This window comes from Micropterus dolomieu, linkage group LG09, assembly GCF_021292245.1.
Source record: "Micropterus dolomieu isolate WLL.071019.BEF.003 ecotype Adirondacks linkage group LG09, ASM2129224v1, whole genome shotgun sequence".
In the NCBI taxonomy this organism is placed as follows: domain Eukaryota; kingdom Metazoa; phylum Chordata; class Actinopteri; order Centrarchiformes; family Centrarchidae; genus Micropterus; species Micropterus dolomieu.
Genome location: NC_060158.1, coordinates 14,493,961 through 14,517,994, shown reverse-complemented (window position 1 = coordinate 14,517,994; position 24,034 = coordinate 14,493,961). Strand labels below are relative to the sequence as shown.

At 38.2% G+C, this 24,034-nt stretch overlaps 2 protein-coding genes across 20 annotated transcripts in view; one reads left to right on the top strand and one right to left on the bottom strand.

Moving 5' to 3' along the window:
• The window catches only part of syngap1a (synaptic Ras GTPase activating protein 1a), a 24,334-nt gene extending 13,637 nt beyond the window's left edge, over nucleotides 1–10,697 (top strand). The window contains exons 13-18 of the mRNA XM_046058436.1: nucleotides 101–679; nucleotides 4,052–4,597; nucleotides 4,851–5,012; nucleotides 5,372–5,583; nucleotides 7,936–8,008; nucleotides 10,483–10,697. Coding sequence (XP_045914392.1) covers nucleotides 101–679; nucleotides 4,052–4,597; nucleotides 4,851–5,012; nucleotides 5,372–5,583; nucleotides 7,936–8,008; nucleotides 10,483–10,521 — 1,611 coding nt within the window. The 3' untranslated portion in view covers nucleotides 10,522–10,697. The remainder of the gene's footprint in view (nucleotides 1–100; nucleotides 680–4,051; nucleotides 4,598–4,850; nucleotides 5,013–5,371; nucleotides 5,584–7,935; nucleotides 8,009–10,482) is intronic.
• A 6,852-nt stretch (nucleotides 10,698–17,549) lies between these two features.
• The window catches only part of LOC123976340 (relaxin-3 receptor 1-like), a 47,767-nt gene continuing 41,282 nt past the window's right edge, over nucleotides 17,550–24,034 (bottom strand). For 7 of the 19 annotated variants that reach the window (XM_046058419.1, XM_046058418.1, XM_046058420.1 and 4 more), the window contains 2 exons: nucleotides 20,452–20,538; nucleotides 17,550–19,303 (listed from right to left, as the gene is read on the bottom strand). In XM_046058419.1, coding sequence (XP_045914375.1) covers nucleotides 18,005–19,186 — 1,182 coding nt within the window. In that variant the 5' untranslated portion in view covers nucleotides 19,187–19,303; nucleotides 20,452–20,538 and the 3' untranslated portion in view covers nucleotides 17,550–18,004. Of the gene's footprint in view, nucleotides 19,304–19,853; nucleotides 20,053–20,451; nucleotides 20,539–24,034 lie in introns of all 19 variants that reach the window. The other 12 variants (XM_046058428.1, XM_046058430.1, XM_046058425.1 and 9 more) reach the window with 6 other exon arrangements.

Below are 24,034 nucleotides of genomic sequence, written 5' to 3'. Positions count from 1 at the left end.
ACACACACACATGTTTTCCTTGACATAAATAGTGTTTTTGTATATAACAAATTCCAGTCCAAAATAAAGCTATAACAAATGTTTTTGTTGTCTGTCTCAGGTCCATAGTGTGAATAAAAGTGTGTCTATGATGGATCTTCAGGACTCCCGTATGAACAGCATTTCCAACCTGAACTCTGTGGGAGACATGCTCACCTCCTCTCAAGCCTCCATCGCTGGCCTCGGTCACAGCTTCGGGAACCTCTGCGGCCCTCTTCGTATGGGAGGACATATGCCAGCGGGCTCATCGGGCTCCGGTTTGAGGCTGAGCCAGATGGGCCACATAGGGGGACCCACAGAATCCATCTCTCAACAGCAGCAGCAGGCAGCAGCGGCCATGCACTTCCCCCTGTCTTTCCAGAACCCGCTATTCCATCTGGCTGCCCAGAACTCCCCAGCTCAGTCTCAGCCCCATCCCCCTCCACTTCTCCTTGCCCCTGAGCCCGAGAATGGCCACCACGACTATCAGCCGGCCTTTGGCAACAATGCTTTCTCCCGCAGCGAGGACTTGTCCGGCCTGCGGTCACAGAGCAGTCTGGTGCAGCCCAGCATTGTCCACTCACACAGCTACAGTGATGATTTCACCCGGCAGAATCAGAGCAATGACTACGCCTGGCACCAGCTGTCACTGCAGGTGCAGGTAGGAATCTATGACTTATCTTCACACTTTATATATTACAGAAAGACAGTTTTGTGTATATAATGATATGCAACAATCTTCTTTTAAAGAACATTTTCTTAGCTTTAAACATTTAACTTCTTTCTTCTTTTACAAAAATCTAGAAATGTTACATGTGTAATAAATATAGGAAACAAAATCTGTGCAATATAGCTTTACTGTTTTATCTACACAAGTGACTCCCATAGTATAAAAGAAACCATGACTGTTCAGTGTTTATATTTACGGATGCAATGCCACCCGTCTGTGGGAGTCTATAATTTAGTGTTTTGTTAAAAGCAGTGAACAGTGAAGTCTAATGTCAGTTTATTGGCAAAGAGGTGACTCAAACAGTCATCATAGATATTCTCTCCGCCTCTTAATGAGTGTAGGACAGTAATTAGTCTCCATATGTATACTGAACTGTAGCCAAATAGCCAGAATGGTGTTGTATTTTAAAGACCACCACCAGGTGGAGAACTTGTTAGCTTGTCCGTAAACTCACAATGTTCACAGACTGCTATTCATTCAGTTTCTCGTTGTGTTTTGTTCACTTGTGACCTCTAACCTCTCCCTATCTATCTGTAATGGTTAAAATAATTTAGGTCATGTTCTAAATCTTCAAACTGGAGCGCCTAGTGTGTGTATAATGCCTGACACTGGTTGCTGCCATCGTTGCTTGGCTGTGGGAACTGGCACAGCATAGACTCAGTTGCCAGTTAATCTTATTGCACTATACTGACAATATTTACTTTGGCTAAGCAATAGAAGCTCTGTGTATAACAGAAGTACATCCATCAAAATGATCACACCGCTGAATCAACACCTGTCTAAACAGTTTCAACAGAAAACAAAAACTTATAACTTTCATGAACATAGGATTTACTGGTATTGGACTGCATTTGTTTTTTGTAGTTGTACCTAATAAACAGGCAACTTACTGTACATCTCAAGCCTTTTAGAAAACAGTGGGTATCCTCAGCTTAATAGAAGCTGGAAAACATAATTTTTTTACATTTTAAAGGTTTTGAGCATACAGTGTGAATGCCATGCTCATCAAGATTCACCCTCTCTGGGACTAAAACCATTTACAGGCCTGAACCAGGTTGCTTTGGATTTGAAGTTGACATCAGCTTCAATAAGAAGTTAGATATTAACACAAGTTTCTAATTACAGCTGCTACTGTAAGATTTTTTTTCGGACGAAACAGCTGTCCACCTGAAACTACTGGCTTGTTTACATGTTTATTGTTATTCAAACCTGTTAAATCTTTGAGTGGACAGTTAAGATTAAAAAATGCTGCCTGATGTCAGTAAAATTTATATCCCTCATGTAAAAGTAGAATTACTCAAAAAGTTACTATTGAGCAACAAAAATCTCTGCATAAATCTAAGTCAGACCCAAAGCTTGATACTGCAAATATGCCTCGTCTTTTTTTTTTTTTTTTTGGAGTAACTCTACTCTTATTTGTAACATATCTGTAGATCTATGGCTTCTGTCCCTAGTTTTTTCTTCAGCAATCACTTTGATTCAGTACAAACACAGTATTATGACTACTGGATCTACCAACGTTGTGATGAGGACAGTCACAGCCAAGAATTTATTTTCTTAGTTTTCTTAAAAATACCTGGATTGTTTTTGTTATTTCCCAATTTCAAGCCAGATTTACTTGTCATTTATTCTTAGTGTGATTCTAACACCTCCCATGACTGAGCAACAAAAATGTCTGCATGAATTGCTGAATTCAGATTGGCTCTTGCAGTTCGTTCGATCCTTCTTTGTACTGATTGTCAGGCTCGGATACCAACACAATAGGAAACGTGTACTAAATGGCCCTCTCCTGAGCAGCAGAATATGCACCTCCAACAGTAATGTGAAGGACACTTGTTATGCTACAGACAGCACACTGAGGGAGGCTCATTGGCTGGTCTGCTCTGATGAACTGTGTAGGGTGCTTGACATCAGTCATACTGCGTGTCCTTGCTTCAATAGGAAAGAAAACTCACTGTGGGTCAAAACAGGGCAGAAAAGAGTGTCATAAATATTGATACTACACATAATTAGACACACTTTTACTGCAAATCAGACTTAGTTTTTTGAGTGTGTACTAGAAGGTTGAGCATTTTCAGTAAAATTTGGAGAAATGTTATTTTATAATACATGCACAATTATGACACATACAATTAGTCATTAATCCAACTTGTTTTAAAACACATGGGAACCCACATTTTGAAGTTTAATTAAACTGTCACTTCTTTGATGGAGTTCAGTAGGATTCAGCAGCTTTTAATGAAACAAACTTAAACTGACCTTTTTGAAAATATGACTTGATGGTATACTCCCTCACACTGATACATTTACTACAGTATGCCTGAGCAAAATTAAAGTGTTTAATGATACTGTCATGTAGTCTTGAGCTATTTCTGTCCTGCTGCGTGGGCCTTAATGGAACAAACATCACAAGCCTCCTGCTTATTAATACAGATGGTGTTTCAGGGCAGTGCTTTATCCATCCATCTATCAATCTATCCATCTAGCTACAGCTATACATCAACATGTATACATACTGCTGTTGGTTTATAAAGCACTGAATGGTTTAGGGCCAAAACACATTCATGACTATCCAGACCTCTCAAATCAGCTGGGACAAGTCTACTTACTGTTCCCAGAGTCAAAACAAAACATCACCATCCAGTTCTGATGCACCACATATCTGGAACAAACTCATAAAACCTGCTCTGCTGAGTTCTGCTCCAACTTTTCTTTCAAATCAAGGTTCAAAACTTTTCTGTTTGCCACTGCTTCTAGATAAGTCAAATTTAGGACAATTCCACTCATATTTTTTTGCACAGCACTGTAACTACGCCTTTCATTTGTATTATTATTCTTCTTCATCATCTTCTATTTTGTCTTACTTTTTTAAAAATACATTTGTTATTTTATATGACATCATATTTTATATCTTCCTATCTACCTTTTTATTGTCTTATGTAAAGCACTTTGCATGGTCTTGTTGTGGAAAGGTTGCCTTGCCTATCATCTGTCCATCGTTACTTGTCACAGTGCGATGTACTTATAGCATCTTTCAAATTATTCAGATGGCATATGTTGTTGTTTGTAGAAAAATCTGCTAAAACATTGTTGCAGTGAGTGTATTCCTTGGTGTCCAAGACTCAGATCCATGGGGGGTATGTGGTAACCATTTGCACTTCTGGATGTGTCTGGATTTCACCACTAGGGGGCATCAAAGTTCGATATTTTCAAATTGTACATATAATGGCTTTCAGTAAACATTTGGTAAATTTTCTTCATCATGTCTGTTTTTTTATCGGCCACCTTATTTTCTCCTCTCAGGAGTCTCTGCAGCAGCAGCACATGATGGGAGTCGCATCTCAGACGGCCACTGGGACGGGCACTCCTGCCTCTTTGGCCACACCACCTACTACAGTTCACCATGTCCGCCAGACATCCATTGCCCAGCCACAACACCTCAAGTCACAGCGGTCCATTAACACTCCAGCCACCGCCACACCTCCGAAGGTTCGGCCGCAGAGCAGGAACCTCCTTCTCGACTCTTCTGACACAAACTTCAGTGGCAGTCAGCCGAAACATCGCCAAACTCAGCAGCAGGCACATCAACAACAACAACAACAACAACAACAACAGCAGCAGCAACAGCAACAGCAACAACAACAACAGCAACAACAGGACTCACAGCTTTCAGTGACAGACAGTCCAGCTCCTGGACTCCCGTACCAGACGAGCTCTGCCAAAGAGAACCAGGGTCCGTCAGCGGCTGCAGAGGGGTCAACAGACACACCCACAAAAAGTACCAAGAAGTCTCAACCATCACAGCTGCAGCCGCCACAGCAGCATCTGCTCAAACCAGGAAATAAACAGGTCAGTATATAACTACAGTTTTTTAATTTAAAATGGAGCTCCAAAACTGTACAGAAGGAATATTTATTACTGTGACAACACAAGCTTTACAACGTATGCCATTATATTAACATGTTTTCTGTTATTTGTATAAATGGTCATGAGAGAAAGACCAAATTTGGATACTTTGTATGGCAATTATTATCTATAGATATTTCAGCAAAAGTCAAATATCAAGAAACTTCTAAGATGAAGACCTGTGTTGTTGCTTCAGGGTTCTCAGTCGACTCTGAATACCTCGGCCCTCAACGAACGGACAGTCGCCTGGGTGTCCAACATGCCTCACCTCTCTGCTGACATAGAGAGTCTGCGGCCAGACCGTGAGGGCCAGCTGAAAGAGTACTCTAAGAGCATGGATGAGTCAAGACTAGAGAGGGTCAGCACACTTTTTTGACACTGTTTCAACCTGTTCTGCCATATTGCAACAATATATCAACGCTATCACAGAAGTTGCATAGTTGTGACTGTTGTGCATTTGCTATGATGAATAATCCTCACACTTTTTCCTATATTAGAAAGACTTGTCTATGCACAGCATTGAAATGTGTGATTGCACACATTTAAGCGTATGACGATTCCACTGCAGTTTTGTCTGCACATTTATCCCACTTACTTCTTAGCATAATGAGAGCTGTGCTAGAGAGCCGTGTCTATATTGGTAAAGTCACTCATCATTCAGGAATCTTTCTGAATACCTGTGACGACACAGGTGAAGTGACTTTATGTTTATTTCAGGTTAAAGAGTACGAAGAAGAGATACATTCCTTGAAAGAGCGGCTGAAGATGTCTCATCGCAAGCTTGAAGAATATGAACAGAGACTTATGTCGCAGGAACAGCAGACAAGCAAGATCCTAATGCAGTATCAGAACCGCCTGGAAGACAGTGAACGCCGTCTAAAGCAGCAGCAAATGGAGAAGGACTGTCAAATCAAAGGCATCATCACCAGGTGAATGAACCACAAATGGCAGAAATAAGGATGTGCCAGTTACTGCTTGGCTTTATCTATTGCATCAAATGTGTCACTCAAGTTACTACCAAGATAAAAAAATAAGAATCATAAAATAGGATTTTATGCAAAACTTGAAAGGCAGAATATCTTTTGAATGTATGCCTTAAATCAAGATTATTTATATTATATCATATACAAATAGTGTATTTGGCATGGAGACTTTCGCGACAGCCTGTTACTGCTACTCACATTCATGGGACTTGGTCAGGCAATGACTGACTGAATACTTACTGTGTAACAACAATCGATCCTGTGTAGCAAGTAATCTAGTGCAGCTGTAAAAGCAAATATTTAAGTCCTGCAACAAAATGGAGAATTCATGCAAAGTAAAGGTGGTTAAAAGTGTCTGTTGTATAAGTACTCAGACTTGTGACTCACTTGACAGTGGAACATATCTTTGCTTAGTGCAGGAAGAAGAATCTGGAAGTCAGTCTTCACTAAACTTTTAGGCTCCTCACAAAATATAATTAAAAGTTGAAGTTTTCCACTGTAATAAAACTTGCATGACATCATATGTATCCATTTTTAAAGAAATATTTCAACATTTTGTGCAATATGCTTAATTGCTTTTTTTCTAAGAGTGTTAAATGAGAACATAGAAATCACTCTTTCAGGTAAAAGGAGGAAATTAGCTTAGCTTAGCATAAAGACTGGAAGCAGAGGGAAACAGCTAGCGTGGATGTGTCCAAATAAATGAAAGAAACTCCCCTCTAAAACCACACAATATTTACATTTCTTTTTTTGTTTGGATTAAACAAATGAGGTGCCACATGTTTATTAGCAAGCTTTAGAGGTGCTGATAGTCTTTATACTAAATTACCTCCTGGCTGAGCTCCACACTTGAAGGTATCCTGTGGAGGGTTTTTTTGTAAACAGTTTATATTGACAGATGAATTTGTATCGTGTTACCAAAGTCCATGCATGGCCGGGTTTATGTTAATATTTATGTGCATCTCCATGTGCGTTTCCATCCACCTGTATTTATGCACTTTTTCAATTTTTACTTTAAACACCTGTGTGGAAATGCAGAAATTAAGTTTTTATGCTTGGCTGATGTGGAGATATTGGTGTATAAATAAAAAGAAAATGTGACAAAGTACAATGGAAACAAAGCAAAGTAATCATGGTGCACATGAAGCATTGGACTTAAATGTCCGTCAAGCTTTCGCTCCAGTGAAGAGACTAAAAATAGCTGCAGACAAAAACAACAGATCTGGGGAAATGATGAGGAGACTACAACCTTCCTAAAATTAATAAAATACAAAAACAGAAATGCCATATTTTCTACATTTTTTCCCCATCGTTTGAGGTTTGACTGGCGCTGTTTTTATTACATCATCTTGTTGCGCCCTATTCCTCTGCAATGGTTTAATGGCACCCGGCTGGATCTTGATGCGTTCAACTCCTAATATTAATAGAAGTGGATGGAAACGGGCACATTCATTTGCATTTTCTTTTGCAGATTGTGCTACATTTGTAAGGAAACTTGGCTATTGGACTCATAATCATTGGACTCACTCATCAACACATTGCTCCAAAGCACAAGTAGTGGTCAAAACCTCCACAGGGTACCTTTAACGCACAGACCAAAGAGTGGTAGTGATCTTCTCAAAGGCAAATAAGTGTATACAAAATGTGGAATTATTCCTTTAAATGTAGGTCATTTAAATATCACAACTAATACCAAAAACCATACCCATTAGTCTCATACTTAATATGAAACACTTCATAAGGTTAAATTCAAATTCATTTCAATTGGTTTTATTTTATTTCAGTAACTAGTTTACGAGGGCAGAAGAAGCCAAGCCAGACTTATTCTGACTGTAGCCACAAAAGGGAATGTACTTGTTTCATGGAACAAAGTGGGGTTCCTACCCAATGAAATGCTTTGTGCAGCACATTCAATTTATTTCTGAATGCCAAAGGTTTGTAAAACTGGAGTGTACAGAGCTCACATCTCATCTCTTTTGGTAGAAAGCCTCCTTCAGTTAAATAAAAAAAAAATCCTTTGAGTACAGATAGCGCAGATGGTTGCACACTTAACTATCCCGCACACATTCATTTCAAGTTCTATATCTGAACAGCTGAATTTGAACTGCCTGGATGGTTTTGAAGACAGTTCAGATTCAGCTTCAGGAAGCTCTGAGGATAGCTGAATGTAACAACATACATGTCAAGACCTTAATATCATCATATGGCCACATAATCCTACAGTAAATTTGAAGAACACCGGCTTCATAACTCTATTTTTGTCAACCGGGATGTTTGTGTCTATTTCCCTGTTGTCAGACTCATGGCTGTGGAAGATGAGCTGAGAGGGGGTGCCATTCCTGATATTAAGCCTCGAATCCTCACAGACCAGGTTTGTGCCTGTGTCTACATCTTTTATCATCCCTATTTGCTAAACCAGTCATGTCTTAAAACAGTTTGCATACTTCTTGCATCACATCCAAAGCTTTTGCCAAAACCAGTGCAGGGGAAAAAAGTTTGCAGCTGTCATACACTTCACCTATTCCCATCTTTCAAAAGCACATTCATGTCACATCTGAAATAACATTTCACCATTTACTGCACATGCCTGAAGGGAGAATGGAAACGGTGCTGATCCTAAAAATCAAGAGCTGGATGGGGTTTAAATGTGTATCTACATAGGTTAATCTAGTTTGTCTCTGTGAAGGAATAGCAAGTCTTCAACACTGAAACGGAATATTATTTAGCACAAAAAGATAGCTATTATACCACAGAATGCATTGATCATTAGAAAACCTTGACTGTGACTCACCAGCAGCGTCACAATAATTCTGCAGGGCTCAGCTTCGTGAATGCACCATGTGGGCTGGATTGTGACGCAGGTGAAGAGGCTGTGTGTGCCGCGCTTACGCTGAAATAACTCAGGAGAAACATTTGCTATCCTTGAAATACACTGTTACCTCCTTTCAGCTCAAAACAAATAGACAAAATTGCCTCTTGCTAACTCAAACCATATATAGAAGTGTTTCTGTACTGGGTCTGCTGTGAGATTGTAATTGTTTTTTTACACCAGACTTACTATGAGCGTGTGATGAAAAGAGATGTCCAAATTCTGCAGCCTAATTTAGAAGTTTCATGTTTGCAAAGCAGGATTAGTTTGCAAGCCGTCCTTTTAGGCTCAAATTATAGTCATAGCTATAAAAACAACACTCTCGTGATGGATCAGACGGGCATATACGGTAGTTTGTAAAATGTCATGGCCACTCCCATTTTTAGGGGAAAACCAAAGATCCCTTAATGCAATTTCACTTGTGTTTGTACAGTCATTTCGTTTTAACCAAACCTTTGTTTTATAGACATGTCTTCTAGTTATTTTACTACCTGTGAACCTGAGCATTCGCGATACCTTAATAAATTAAGATTGACCTGTCAACCATCATTCCCCTTCGGTCTTCCCTTGTCCAAGTGGATCACTGACCCAACACTGGGGGCAGATATTGCTTAGCCGTACAGATACTGGATATATTTGATTAAATCACCAAGTATCTTTAGGCCAAGTGATTTTTATAAATAACCTACCTGCTAATAGCCAACTGTTTGAGCCCGGCTAGGCTGAGATTTAGTTGGAGACAACAGTCTGATGCTGCTGCTGTATGACTGTACTCCAACAGCCTCCCACTCAAGCTAGCCATCATCAGGAACTGTCACCGGCATCTTTTAGCTGTTTACCAAACTAACCGTGAATATTAAGTTTGAACTCTTAAATGCCTCAAATCTCAGTGTGAAAACCTTGGTTATTAATATGATTGTTTTTTAGTTTCTTATTTGGCATAATTTAAATAACAAAAGCGAGTTCATTGTTAGTATCAAAAAGGAATTTACAATGCTGCCAACTGAAGGAATTACATTTACATGAAGCTGATGCTTTTATCCAAAGCGACTTAAAATTTCTGTATATGTAAGCGGTTGCATGTCTCTGGAGCAACTAGGGGTTAAGTGTCTTGCTTAAGCAGGGAGTTGAACCCGGGTTTCTTACACCAAAGGCATGCGTCTTATCCACTGCGTCATCACTACCCCACCGTCTGGCCAATATTGAATGTTTGAGTTATTGGAGTCCCATTAAATAAAAATAATAGTCCAAGTAAGTGTTGAGAAATGCTGTTCCTTCAGCTTGGGAGAGTCTTAATTCCTGTGTGTGAGTGTGAACAGTTCTTTCCCAAAAATAGAGAATTAAGATTTAAAGTAATAATTTGACATTTTGGGAAATGCATCCATCTGCTTTCTTGCTGAGAGTTTGATGAGAAGATCTATACCGCTCTCATGTCTGTATGTTAAATATGTAACTGTAGCCAGCAGCTGGTTTTTGTAGTTTAGCAAAGCACAAAGACTGGAAATAAGGACACAGTAAGCCTGGCTCTGTCCAAGGGGCTAGGTTATTTGCTGGACTGTTTCTTGGCCAGGAGCAGTAACTTCTTGGAGCCTCCGCTGGTTGCCTGCTAATCACTTTGGCCGAGAAATACTCCAGCACATAACATCCTGTAAGCTAGTAGATCATCAATTTTTACATTTCAGCTGTATGAAGTAAGCAAACTTACTTACAAATAACTTTAGTGGAGCTGGTAGGCAGAATTTTCTACCTCTGGACAGAGCGAGGCTAGCCGTTTCCAGTGTTTATGCTAAGCTAAGCTAACTAGCTGCTGGCTCCAGCTGCATATTTAACATACAGACATGAGAGTGGTACCTTGGAGAGTGATCCTCTCATCCAACTCTCTGAAAATGTCTTAACTATTCCTTCAAACTTGTGCTCTCTCGAAGTTGTAAATGGAAATAAGTTGTAATTTCATGCATTTTTTTTTCTCCCTTCAGTCTATCTGCCAGGGCTATGGTGGCCACCCAGGATCCTGACTGTCAATTCCAAAGTGACCAGAGTTCATGATGGTCACTCGAGTGTAAGAAGACTGATTCTGATCCTCCTACAAAAACCCATGAAGAGACGCTCTGTAGTGGATCCAGCAGGACCACTGGAGGCTTCATCTCACAACCTTCTTAAAAAAAAAACAAAAAAAAAACTTTGCACATATTTAAACTTTGCCTGTACCAGAACATGACAATCAGTTTAGCGTGAGGACCAATGTGTGCAGAAAATCTTCTGCACATTTTGACTGAAATATAAGCCAATGCCACAAAAATGGCAATACTGAACCTATCGAGTTTCTTTATTTAATCGGAAGAAGCGGAAAACACTGGGGATGAAGATGGATTCATGAATTTCCCCGCTACAAGCAGCACACTCGCTTCTCACCTAAGTGGCTGCAGACAAAATGTTGAAAAGGCTTTTAAAAGCACAATATCTCCTCATGGTGACGCCTGTGATTAACAACAAACATGTTGTCAAATAATTTGCCATCCATGATCCTCGGATACAGGGCCCAAGCAAAGACCTATTTTACTATTTGATTCTGATTGAATCATTTAGTAACATATTCTCACTTACAAAGGTGGTCATCATTATGATTTTTGCATCTTTTATAGTACCGCCATCCCATCTGAATAGATGCCAAACAAATCCTAAAATCAACTAACTGCTTTAAATACAATCTAAATCTTATTGGTTACATTTTCCTTCGGCTCACAGTGTAAAGCCAGACCAACACTCTTTTGACTCTGTGTATAGAAGAATTATATCTTAAAGCTACTAAACCTTTTTAATAATGGAAATACTTTACAAAAACAATCTGAGATTATAATGTGTTTTGTTCACTTTGTGATAATAATAATATTAATCATAATAAAGAATATATGACATTTCAAAGCAGTGATACAAAGTGCTTCGTAAATAATAGACAGAACAACCTGACATGAAAGAATAATCGTGTCAATTTAAAGGGGCACTCCACCAATTTATGCATTACAGGACTTCTCAGCCTGTGGAAACAGTTTTATAATGTCCTCTGTGGCTCTGGAGGAGCTTTGAGAATCTAACATCTCAGCTTGGGTTTGGAGTCTCTGCATTTAAAACACAAAGTCTGCGTTACAAACTGCGGGTGTGGAGTTTGACTGACGTCGGCATTAACCAGGCAGTAGGGGCTAGGAAAGAAAAAGCTATTGGTTGCATTATGGGAAATGTAGGATCCAGCATTTTGGAGCGTGACCCATGCTAGGCACAGAGGCCCCATTTACACTTGGTGTTATCATGTGATCTGTATCTCCATATAAGCAGGCCTTTGCATCTACACCTGGTATTAATCTACGGATCTCAATATGTTAATTAGTCTGGGGTGGTGAATAACAAACATGGCGCATCCCATGCCATGTTTGTTTGCTCAGTAATTTCTAAATCACATTTTGCAAGGAAAGAGTTGTTAGCTACTGCTACTACTTGGCGGGCAGCTTAAGCTAGTGGAGAGAGTCTAAGTTAGGTGAACTTTCAACCTGTTCTGCATTTTTTTTTTCTGAAGAATGTGGTCACACTGTACGAATGTGATTTACACCTGGTGGAGATGCGATCACAATGCACTGAATGCATTCAAACCTTGCATTACATGCATTTTCATTAACCAGTTAGGACATCCAGATTACAGGTTAATTCCAGGTGTAAATGGGTTCTAAGAGTCCAGATATCTCTGCCTCAGTTCTTTTTATAAAGGCCTCTAACTTAATGGAAGTGCAATACTAAGTCACTGGAGTGCTCCCTTCCCTTATGAAGGAAAACAAACTATATTATATCTATTTAACATGGTCTTTAAACCTGCAGTGCGGAACTTTTGTCTCCCCTTCTGGCAGTAAGGGTAATTACACTGTCGACGCATGCTGGTGACGTATACCTACAGTTGAGCTCGCCTCTCACTCGTGTTCAGAATTACAAAAATACAGAGAAATGTCCACAGTTCCAAGACAGTAATCTATTATTTAGGTAGAGTAAATTTAATAGTTACATAACCTACTTCTACAAATACCAACCTGTCCAAGAGTAGTAATGTGACATCCGTGTCTGCCCTCAGTCCTCTCTCTTCTCTAAGCGCTCTTCAAGTTCAGTTATATGTAAAAGCCCCGCACTCCAGCTTTAAGACAGGTTATGCAATCAGAAATTTCTGAAAGATAATACTGACAGCTGCATTTCTGATAGCCACAACAGGACTCCAGCTCATCTTTAATCTACAGTTTCTAATGAATGCTTGTCTCATGGACAGTTACATCTGAGAGACAGTGTTAGTCTAAAGCCAGCCTAAACTAACCAAGCCTCAGTAAAGTAAAGTAATGATTCAACTTCAAAACTACCAAAATCTAAAAAATTTTAAATAAAAAATCATGGTCTGCCATTTTCATTATTTATCTTTTTAGCCTTTTCATGTTTTGAAGTACAGCACTTTGTAACATTGGTTTGAAAAGTGCTGTATAAATACATTTTAATAACTATGATTATAAACATTATGTGCAACTGGAAACAAATCATATTATAGCAAGTAGTGAATTACTCATCTGTTGTGTTTAATGTTTCTGAAGCATAGATGTGCAACAGTTCTGCATGTGCTTTTTAAATGCGAGGATGAGTAAGTCAGTTTGTTGTCAGATATTATTCTAATGTACAAAAAAAACTTGGGACATGGCTTTCTTATTGGAAGGCATCTTTTTTAAATACAACCTGCTGACTCTTCCGTTTTTTGCAGAAGAGGGTGGCATTCAGCCTTTTGCATTATACAACATGGAAATACTGAGAGAAATGAACAGAAATCGCAGACAACAAAAGAGGAGAGACCGTGAAAACAACAGAACAATAAAGAGTTTCCAAGCAGGGATATGTAGTATATGTGCATAGGATCTGACTGCCTTACAGTCTGTGCCACAGGGCCCAAAATAACAATGCCAATACAAAAAAACTTGTAAACTTTGTATATTAAATGTCCTTTTTTTGTAGTCAGGTGATGAATTAATAAGCAGTGTGTTGGTTAACTCTGTATGTTAGTCAGAATCATTTATATTACAAATTTCATGTTTGATATAATTTATCTTAACCTCTTGCCTTTAAAAAGATGTTTTCTTTTCAAGATAAATATCAATGATACAAAGTTATATGTTTATGTTACCAGAAATGTATAAAATAGCTTAATGTATATCTATTCTTATATGTAAAATGTATTCAAATCAAGGGTAGGCCTTCAGGCATGTTGAACTTGTGGTAAAAAAACGGATTCTTATATTCTTAAACTCTTAATGCTGCAATCCAGAAACTACAGTGCTATGGTATGATTGCGTTCATGGGATGAGAGCGGAATAATTTCCCACATTTCTGTTCTGTAGAATAATGAGACAAATTAAAATATCTCGACTATGTTTGTGAAACCGAAATAGCAGTGGTGCTTTCAACAATACTGGATTGCAGTTTTAAGTAATCTTCTTTTGAAACACGCGTTTATTTGTTTGGCCTGCATTGCAATACAGTATTTTGAAATGTTAATACTGCACTTCTGTTTTCATTTTATGAGAAGCTGCAATCCATAATCTGAAAAAAAAGTTTATAAAGACATAAAAATATACGATATGCCCATGCATTCTTAAAACTCTCTCTGTATTAGCTGCAGTGGTACAGTGTGCTACCTCTGAAATCCTGTCCTCATCTCCCTTCTCTGTTGGAATTAAGGATCCTTATTGTGGTTTATACCACAACCTGAGAGGATACTTTATTCCATGTGACTAAAAACCTCCATTAATTTAATGCACAGTGTTAACAAAAAGGTCCAATTTTCTCTCTCTTATCAAATGCAAAATCAGGCTAAATTTTTGGTTGCTTGTTCATTGCCATTTTAGGATTTCCTATATATAAAACTTTCACCATCACAGGGTTTACTATTGTATTTAAGTGCCGTTACCATTGCATTCATACAAATATGCTTTTAATCACAGGATGAGATTGTGTTCCAGATATTCGTCAGACTCTCAGGTGTTACAAGGAACACGGAGATATTGCTAGCAAGAACTTTTGATATCTTTAATGCCAAATGCACAAAAATAGTGAAACGCAATCTTAAGTGACCATTAAAGCTAAATACAATTTTAAAAAGCACATGAAATGAGGGGTCTGTGCTAAGACAACTACTCTGTTCTTATTTTGGTTGGTTCCTGGCCCTCGCCTCATCCATATAAATAGTTTAATTTACACCTTCTGTTGAATTATTTGTTACATAAAAAGGGAACAAGAGCTTCTTGAGTTTCTTGGTCCAAATGAAAAACAGTTCCAGTGTTATAAAACTTGATGAGGAATATTTGAAGAAATAAAATTGAAGAAGTGCTTTATGTTTACAGAATCATGACATTTTAGAGGATGTATGAACCTTTTGTTGACCCAAGGGAGAATAACTGCCGCTTTGCTGCAGCTAAAGCAGGACCTAATAAATGAAATGAGAGATCTTGTATATTTTGAATAAGGGTATTTAACATCTATGAACATATTTATGTTTCTAAAATGGATGTATAGAATTTTGGGATGAAACAAAGTATTTTTCTTGGCAGCTATCATTCTGCACAATTGATCTGTGTCACAAATATATAGTTGGTGGGGTTTCTGACTTGAATTGGGCCTACTGGATGTAATACCTTAATTTACTTGACATTTCTTTTGAAATAAGCCATGCCCCGTGGATAAGCCATACCCTCCAGTCCCCTGATGTTGTATGGTGGATGTTTAATGTTGGTAGTTTTATTTATAATGGTAGTTATTGTAGGTATGATTGCGCTTGTAATTATTATTATTATTATTATTAGTGTAAGTATACTTGATTGATATCATTTGTTTTGTTTGAACAAAGGGAATGTATTCATTTTTCAGGTGATTTTTCTGAGTGATTTAAATAAATTAATAAATCCCAAACTGAAGATCTTTTATTTTAAGTACCCAATTAAGCTATGGTTACATTTGGGTTACATAGAGCTAAGCATTGGGTTTCCATTAAATTCTTTGAAGACAGGGTGTAAAGTGTAAAGATTTTTATAAATACATACTTTATAAAGTATTTACATAATTTGTGATAAAGCCCTAAAAGAGTGGAGAAGAATCCAAAAGAGACCGCCTCAGTCAATGCTCCTCTCTTAAGCTTGAATGCTAATGTTGGCCTATATCTACTGGATGTGTAAACAGGCAACTGTTTGTGCCAACATGTTCACCGTATCAACTTAATAGAACAAAATCCAGATGTTGTTTTCAGTTTCTTTTGCTGCCCACAAGTGGCCAAACAAATCTATTAATATTTCTTTATAGTCAAATAAAAGCTGGTAACATTGTGGTTGAGTAATGTTGACTCCCATACTGTAGGTCCTATGAAGTTGTCAGTGTGACCCTCCAGTTTGTCCTGGAATACATTGACAGCGCTGGCTTTAAATGCCAAAATACTGTTTGTGGATTTAATATCCAACACAATCATCCCGAAGCATCTGCAAACCAACCTCGTCCATCTCATCTCTGTTTACGTAATGAAAAGCACCACTATACAGTCTAAAAATACTCTGATACAAGTAAAAGTCCTGCATTCAAAAAGTAAAAGTGCAAAAGTAAGAATCCATTCATTCATTCATTCATGTGTACATCACTTTAATGTTGCAGTTAGCAATGGTGGATATCATTTTAATTCTTTAATATACTGCTGAGTATCTAATTTATTAGCGGATTTATATTTTGTGTTAGTACCTTAAATCTGCAAAGTAACTGAAGTTATCAGTTAAGTGTAGTGGAGTATTTGCCTCTGAAATGCAGTGGAGTAGAAGTATAAAACCGCATTAAAATGGAATTGTGCAAGTAAAGTACAAGTACTTAGGTACAGCATTTGAGTAAATGTGTGTACTAAGTTACTTTCAGGTTGCCGGATGTCAGCTGCTCTCCATCAGGTCTTGATGCCAGAGGACTGCAGACAACCAATCATCTGCCTGACACACTGCCCTCTGCAGGAATCACTTTCACAGCTCCCACTTTCCTCTCAGACACTATCACACTCCTTGATGGGTCTTGTATGCTTGTAATCAATTTGTTATGTGTCTGCAGTGCAAACAATCTAGCTTGAAAATGTTGTGGAAAAAATGTGCTAAATTCTGGTTTCTTAAATTGACTTGCATTCTACTGTCAAAGACTGAAGTGAGTTAATAGAGAAGTCATTTTAGAATTCAGAAAGAATAATTGATAAAACAGAGTGGAATCCAACAAGAAATCAAGTGCTTACTGAGGCATCTAATGATTAGAATCAAATTTAGATAAAAGTCAAAGTGATTTATAGAAGAACGGAAATATAATAACTCTGAAAGATGCATAACCATGTTACTTGTATGGGATCAGTTTGAGCCTCGTTCAGTTTTTAAAGTTGATCAACAGCACCATCGTGTGGTGTACCAGGATGTAGCATATTGGTCCCTTTCCCAAAAGCTTTATCTAAACAGTATTGAAACCCATGAGACAGAATGATACTTCTAACAGAGTTCATCCTGATATATGATTATATTTGAATATCCTGTCTTTTCAATTCGGGTGTAATGTTAAAAAAGAAAAACACTTTTCTGCTCTCATAAAACGTGAGACAGCTGTTGCCACTAAATTGGCCATGGTAGTTTATATTTATGTTTTATGTTGATGTTTTAAGGTACCAAATATTGATTTTTTTTTTCTTTCAAGCAATGACTTCTACTACTACTTTTTCTAACTTGGTATTTCACTTTTCTTTAGTCTACACCATGTGATAGCACTGTTTTTCTTAAAGCAACAACCTATACCTTTATTAGTCTGAATAACTGTGTAGCAAGACTAAACATGCTAAATGTAACTTATGTATTTCCAATATTAATGACATTATAGACAGCATAAGGTAAGCATCACAAGGTAAGAAAGACAGACACATACACAGAAAGACTAGATGATGTGGGGGAAAAAAACATAATAAAAAGCGCAGGTTTGGAACAATTTCTTTTATTAATTTCTATTCAAACAAATGACAAATTGTGTTCACACCTGGACAAGACAACCACAATCCAGACTTACAGTGCAGCAATATTAACTGTTCCAAAATGCAGCAGTAAACATCTGTACATTTTTATAAAATAGTAAACTACTGAATAGTATTTCATGTTAATAATACAACATAATGAGAAGATGGAGAAGAAAAGGAATAGGAAAGACAGTTGAAACTTGAGTCGTGTAGCCTAGTCAGACACAATACAAGACCCACAAAAGCTTAGGTGTGTTTAATATGCAGCGTATTCACAACATATCTGAAATATACATTCTGCACATCCTTAGAGGAAAAGACAGGTCCTCCTAAAGCACACCGTAAAAATGAAACATGCCATTCCTTGTTACTTTAAACTAGTAACTAGTAAGTTTAGGTGTAAAGAATTTGATCATTGTGTTGTGGCTTTACAGGGTGGCCTCTACTGTTGGAAGTGTTGACAGAGGTACATATCCCCGTGTGTCAGTTTGGTTTGTCTTGCTGTACATGTTGTTGAGTGGAATAACCACATCCCCAGCTTGTCCCGAGCCCTCCTCAGAATTAATGCCATAGGGTATCTTGGACATTATAGCCAGGCTCAACTTGAAGAGCACATTGTGGAGAGCCACACGGTATTCTTTCCTCACGAGGCAATAGATGACGGGGTTGAAGCAGCTGCTGGTGAAAGCCAAGCAGTTGGCCAGAGGGAAAAAGTATGTTTGAGCCAAGAAGAATGAGGTGCTAATATCAACAATGTCAAGTTGAATCAGAACACTCCAAAGTGTGAGGATGTTATACGGAAACCAGCATATGCAGAATGAGAGTACCACCACAGCCACAGACTTTGAAATATCAGCCTTTCGCCGAGAAATCCCACCCTTCAGTTTGTGCCGACAGAGGAAGCGCAGCAGAAGCAGGTAGGAGAGGGTGATGGTGGCGTAGGGCAGCAGAAATCCCACCACCACTCGAAGGAGCTGGTTTATTCCAAGCCAGGCTGTACCATCTGGGAAACGGAGCAGGCATGCTGTGTCGTTGCCCACATGTTTCAGGTCAGCAAACACAGCTCGGGGTGTTGCTGCTACGAGCGCTCCAGCCCAGATAAAAGCAGTGGCCACCGGAAAAGTGCATGATCTACTGCACGGGGAGGCACTGGGTTTCAGAGCAGTGGCCACATAGCAGTACCGGGTCAAACTCATAGCTGTCAGGAAAAAGCAGCTAGCAAACACATTGAGGCCAGTGAGTAAGGACACAGCCTTGCATGTGGCCAAGCCAAAAGGCCAGCTGTAGTCCAGCGCAATGTCTACGGCCCAAAACGGCAAGGCAAGGGAGAACAGCAAGTGAGCCAAAGCTAGGTTGAACACAAAGAAATTGATGGTGCCTGTGGTGAGGGTGCGAGTGGAATACAACAGGAACATCACTAACAAGTTCCCTAACACTCCTGCTGTGGCCACGACAAAGTAAACTACAGAGATAACTATTCTTAGCCAGGGGCATCCATCATCTAGAATCTCCAGCCCACTGTCGACGCTGGAGTTATTACAGGATGGGTCTACACTGCATCCATTGAGGATCTTTCTTAAGAGCTCCAGTCTCTTGTCACTGTCTGACATGTTGCTACCCAGAAGGCAATCCCGTTGAGGGTCAAGGTTGTCCAGCTATTACTGTGCCACTATGAACTAAAAATGTAAGATCTGGTTGTCTGTTCAGTAGCTGACAGTCATATATCCCTACAAGGAAAGAGGAAATGGTTATTATAATTATTATGTACATAATAGGCGCTGCAGTTTATGAGTAAATAAGTGCATTAGCCTTGTCAGATAAACATATTACACTAAAGTGTTACCCACAGAGTTAGATAATCCAATTTAGATATCTAAGAAACAAACTTCTCTGGGAGGAAATGTGAATACAAAGCAATTAAACCAATTTCACCCTTTTAAGTGGAAAAGCCTGTCAAAGGTCCCCCAGAGTCATTTATATCATATGATCTACATCTGTACAAATTCATTACCAGCTACAATCAAATGTGTTAACAATATAAATGTTACATTAGGCTATATATATATATATATATATATATATATATATATATATATATACACACACACACATACACACACACAAACACACACACACACACACAATATACCAGATAACAGTGTTAGTAAAACATTGCATTAAACTTACTGAAACTTTTGAGTTTTAAATACAATATGATAACAAAAATGCTCTTTGCAGTTTACTTGATTAGCATCTGAAGAAAAGAAAATTTCTGACCTTAAGGATAATTACCCGAGTAATTCAGGAGATTGTCTGCATTGTAAGATACTAGTGTCTTATTCACAAGCTGCTACATTTTTGCAAGAAATTTTCAGATCAACTATCCCCCCCCCATTTCTCCTCAGATCTTGGGAGACATGAGGTAGTCTCGTCCAAAAATGACCCATCAGCTGTATCATCCCAAAACCTGTAGTTGCTGTATTTGTGAGAAAAATGGAAGCAAATAGACTAGTAAAAGGTTACAGGATAGAAATTGGGTTTAAAATGAGTTGCATCACTGATAAAAGCATTGCTTGAATCATTCTCACATACTGTACGCAACTTTATGCAAGTACTTAATAAAAAAATGTATAAATCACTTGTAGATGACTATCTGAGGCGGTTAACTCGAAACAGAGCTATGAAATTTTCTAACAAAATGTGCCAGATAGTGTGGATCTTTTCTCCTTCAGAGCTCTAATAAGTTTCTATTTATTTCTGACCCTGTGATGGATAAACAGTGTAATAAACAACCAAATCTAAACTTGATTCAATTACAACTCTTTGCCAAATTTCCATAAATATATTCAGAGCTTTATGTGGAAAGAAATCTCACCTGAATCTCATAGGAGGTGGTAAATGTTCAGCTTCAAGCGGTTAGTATTCTTGTAGCCACCAGCTCTGCTGCACAAAATGGAATTATCTTGAAGGAAGACGACAACAACAACAACAACAACAACGTGGATGTCACACACCCTGAATACATGCTCCACCCCATCATATTTTTTTGTTCTGCATATTCAGAATGGAAATCACCTTAAAACACAGAAAATAAAAATGATTATGATGAAAACATTTATATTAAAAAAAAATAACTAACTAACCCAAACAAAGGGGAAAATTCTCTAAAGAGAAACTGGGCCATTGTCCAGTCAACAAGTCTTTTAATTTGATTCGTTTTTAGTGAAAGTAACTTTAAGTCCAAACCTGAACCCAAACTTAAATCTTTCCTCCTTCACATAATCCAAGATTAACACAGTTTGAATGATAACATAATCGGACAAAATATTATTCACCTTCTTTTATTCCCCCTAACTGCCTCTAGCAGTCATAACTCTTGAACGCATCATGCAATTTAAACAACATTCAAACAGGTTTGCTTGAAGCAGGATATACAGTAGATATTCTCCAAAAAGCACGATTCCAATAGCTAATCAACACAATTGTCCATCACTATATATTTTCACTGTCTAATTTGATGTAGATCTGGATCCAGACACAGATTGACAAATTCTTAAAAAAGCTAGTTGTTGAGCGCATTTTAGTTTTGAGAAGTGCTGCATGTAAATTATTAAGTAAGAAATGGGCCTATTGGGTGCTTGTCTAGTTTATTTTTATTTTTATTTTTATTTCTGCTGTCATTTTATATATATAAAAACATTTTATATATAAATAAACATTTTTCCTTATTCAACCACTTTCTCAAATCAAATCCAGTTCAGGGTCTGTTGGGAAAGGTTAAATAATTTACACTTGTTGCTTGCTTGCTATTCTTTGCCTTTGCATTACTTAAAAGCTGCAAGTAACAGTGTGCTTAACGTACTGATGGTGGTGTTGAAGGAACTTGCACTTTACAGGTGAAAAAAATGACAAGGCTTTGTCAAAAATGTAGCAAAGCCAATTAGTTTTTTCCCCCTATTTATATCTGGGGCTTCAAGATTAGATTGAGCAGTAGAGATGACTCTTCATTATAAATTGTTGATAGTGGAAAGAACATCAGCAGTGAATGACTAAATGAGATTATCTTGGAATAGGCGGAAGAATGAGGAAGCTGATTAATGCTGGTCTGTCTCAACAGAGCCATCTTCATAAACTAGCTGAAGAAAACATGCAGTGTTCCCTGAGTGTTCCTGGCCAGCAACATGCTACAGAGACAACATGTACATTTATTAAACCTGTATGTTTTCCTCTGTGGCACAGCTTTACTTTACTCATGTTATGTAATGACAGCCACCTGCGCCACGTTTGCAGCTTTTCATTTGCAATATTTTATTCGTAAACAGATGTTTTGACTGATAAGGATAGCTCTACAAATGAACTTTATAATTACAGAGCTAATTAGCTGAGATCTGTTAAATTTACTCTTTTCGTATCAACCATTTTTTAACTGTAGCAGAATGACTTTGCTTTTCATTCACTTTATAATTGTTTAGAGTGTACCCTACTGTACCTGCATGCACAAACAAGAACATGATATGTGAATCTGCACATACTATTTCAAGGGCAACAGACGAATCATCCGAGAGTTAGATGAGAAGATTGATACCACTCTCATATCTGTCCAGTAAATAACTCTACAGTAAGTAGCTGGTATTTCTTTTAGATTTACAGGTGCTGGTAGGCAGATTTTGTTACATATGGACAGAGCTTCACAAACAGTGATGCTAAGATCAGCATCACAATGACAATGTTACTATGCTGATGCTAAGGAGGTATAATGTGTCCCATGTTTGCCATCTTAGTGTTTAGCAAACATTTGCTAATTAGCCCCAAAAACAAACTACATCTGAGAAAGATATTAGTTGCAGGTAACTGATCATAAACTAAAAATACTAGGCAAATTTTGGACAAATCCTGAGGGGGTCATGAATGTGTGTACCATACGATAGTTATCAAGACATGTAAACTAAAACCAAAAATGTCAACATGTTGGCGGGACTAGAGGAAAAGTCAGGGGATCAGTAGGATTTATCCTGTGGGCACCATGAACATCTGTATAACATTGTATCCATCAGATAGTTGTTGAGGTATTTCAGTCAGGACCAACGTGGTGGACCAACTGACAAACATTGCTTCGAGCTATATGATGGTTAAAACCCCATCCTCGCCTCACCTTTCTGATAAAGCGTACCGGTAAGTTAATTTGAAATGTATTGTATTGTGTTGAACAAGTTTGGGAATTACTGCATATTCCTACTTCACAGATAGTCTCCAACACTAATTTCTTTCCTATAAAGCCTACATTTGTATTCCTGCTTCCGCATGAGTATGAAAATGGATTGCATTCTTTATTCAGCAATAGAATAAAGATTTAAACTGATTATACTGTAATATAGCAATAACCTTTTTGAACTGTTAATTTGGGAAACATGAGCACCAAGGAGATGTCTGTGTATTTCTAATCTTTTTCTAAGCACTGAACCTCAGCCTCATTTTACAACTTTTTCCATTGTCCCTGCAATAAAAAAACTATGCTCTCCCATGAGAAACTGTTTTACTTTTGCTTCAAATCTTGCATGAAACTGAGTCAGTGTGGGGTGTTCTTTACTATGCCTTGTAGATGCTATAATTCCTAATAAATTAATAATTCACCCGTACCTTACATTCACACTGGCTACACCACCACCGCATGCATTTCTGAGCATTCCCCAAGTTGTGCCTTAGGCAACGGGGAGGTCTGTGAGGAGAGTGAATGAACAGTATAGATGTGGTTTTGTCGCCACCCTTTGTGAAAAGAGAATACAACACGCTGTGCCAAGAAGAGGCCTGGAAACCGCTCCCTCCAGCACATTCCCATTGCTTTCTCTTAAAGTGAGCCCTCTAGTGACAAACGTCTGACCTAACAACAAGCAGCATGAGCCCATTTGCTGGGTGATGAAGGGAGAAGATGTTCAGGGAAGGAATATATCACACATAAAAAGAGAACAAACACCCAGCCTTGTCAAATTAACACTTGTAAAACTGCATGTAAAAACAGCAACAACATCTATGAGCAGCCACCTGCTGTGCAACAGATTGGCAATAGATTTTGTTTGCCACTAAATTATTACCTTTGTTGCTGTTGCTACCGTTGTTATAAATCTTCTTGTAGGACCTTGTGAAATGAAAACAGATAATCCTAAATCGCGATGACATGTCCTTAACTGAACTGAACAAAAATACTACAAACAACTAAAAACTGAATTTGTGCCATTGTAATGATGTAGCCCAATAAAATGACTGAAGGTGGAAAGTGTTGATTCCTGACTGTGTTTCCTCAAACAGTGTTTACGTGTTGAGCCAGGAAAAAAAGAGGGAATTTTATACTAACAAAGCTGTAACTTTATTAATTTTACTCAAATGGCTGACGTATCATATTAGCTTTAGATAATGTCTTGGGGGGCACACTCATATGGTCACACTCCACTTTTTTTTTTTTT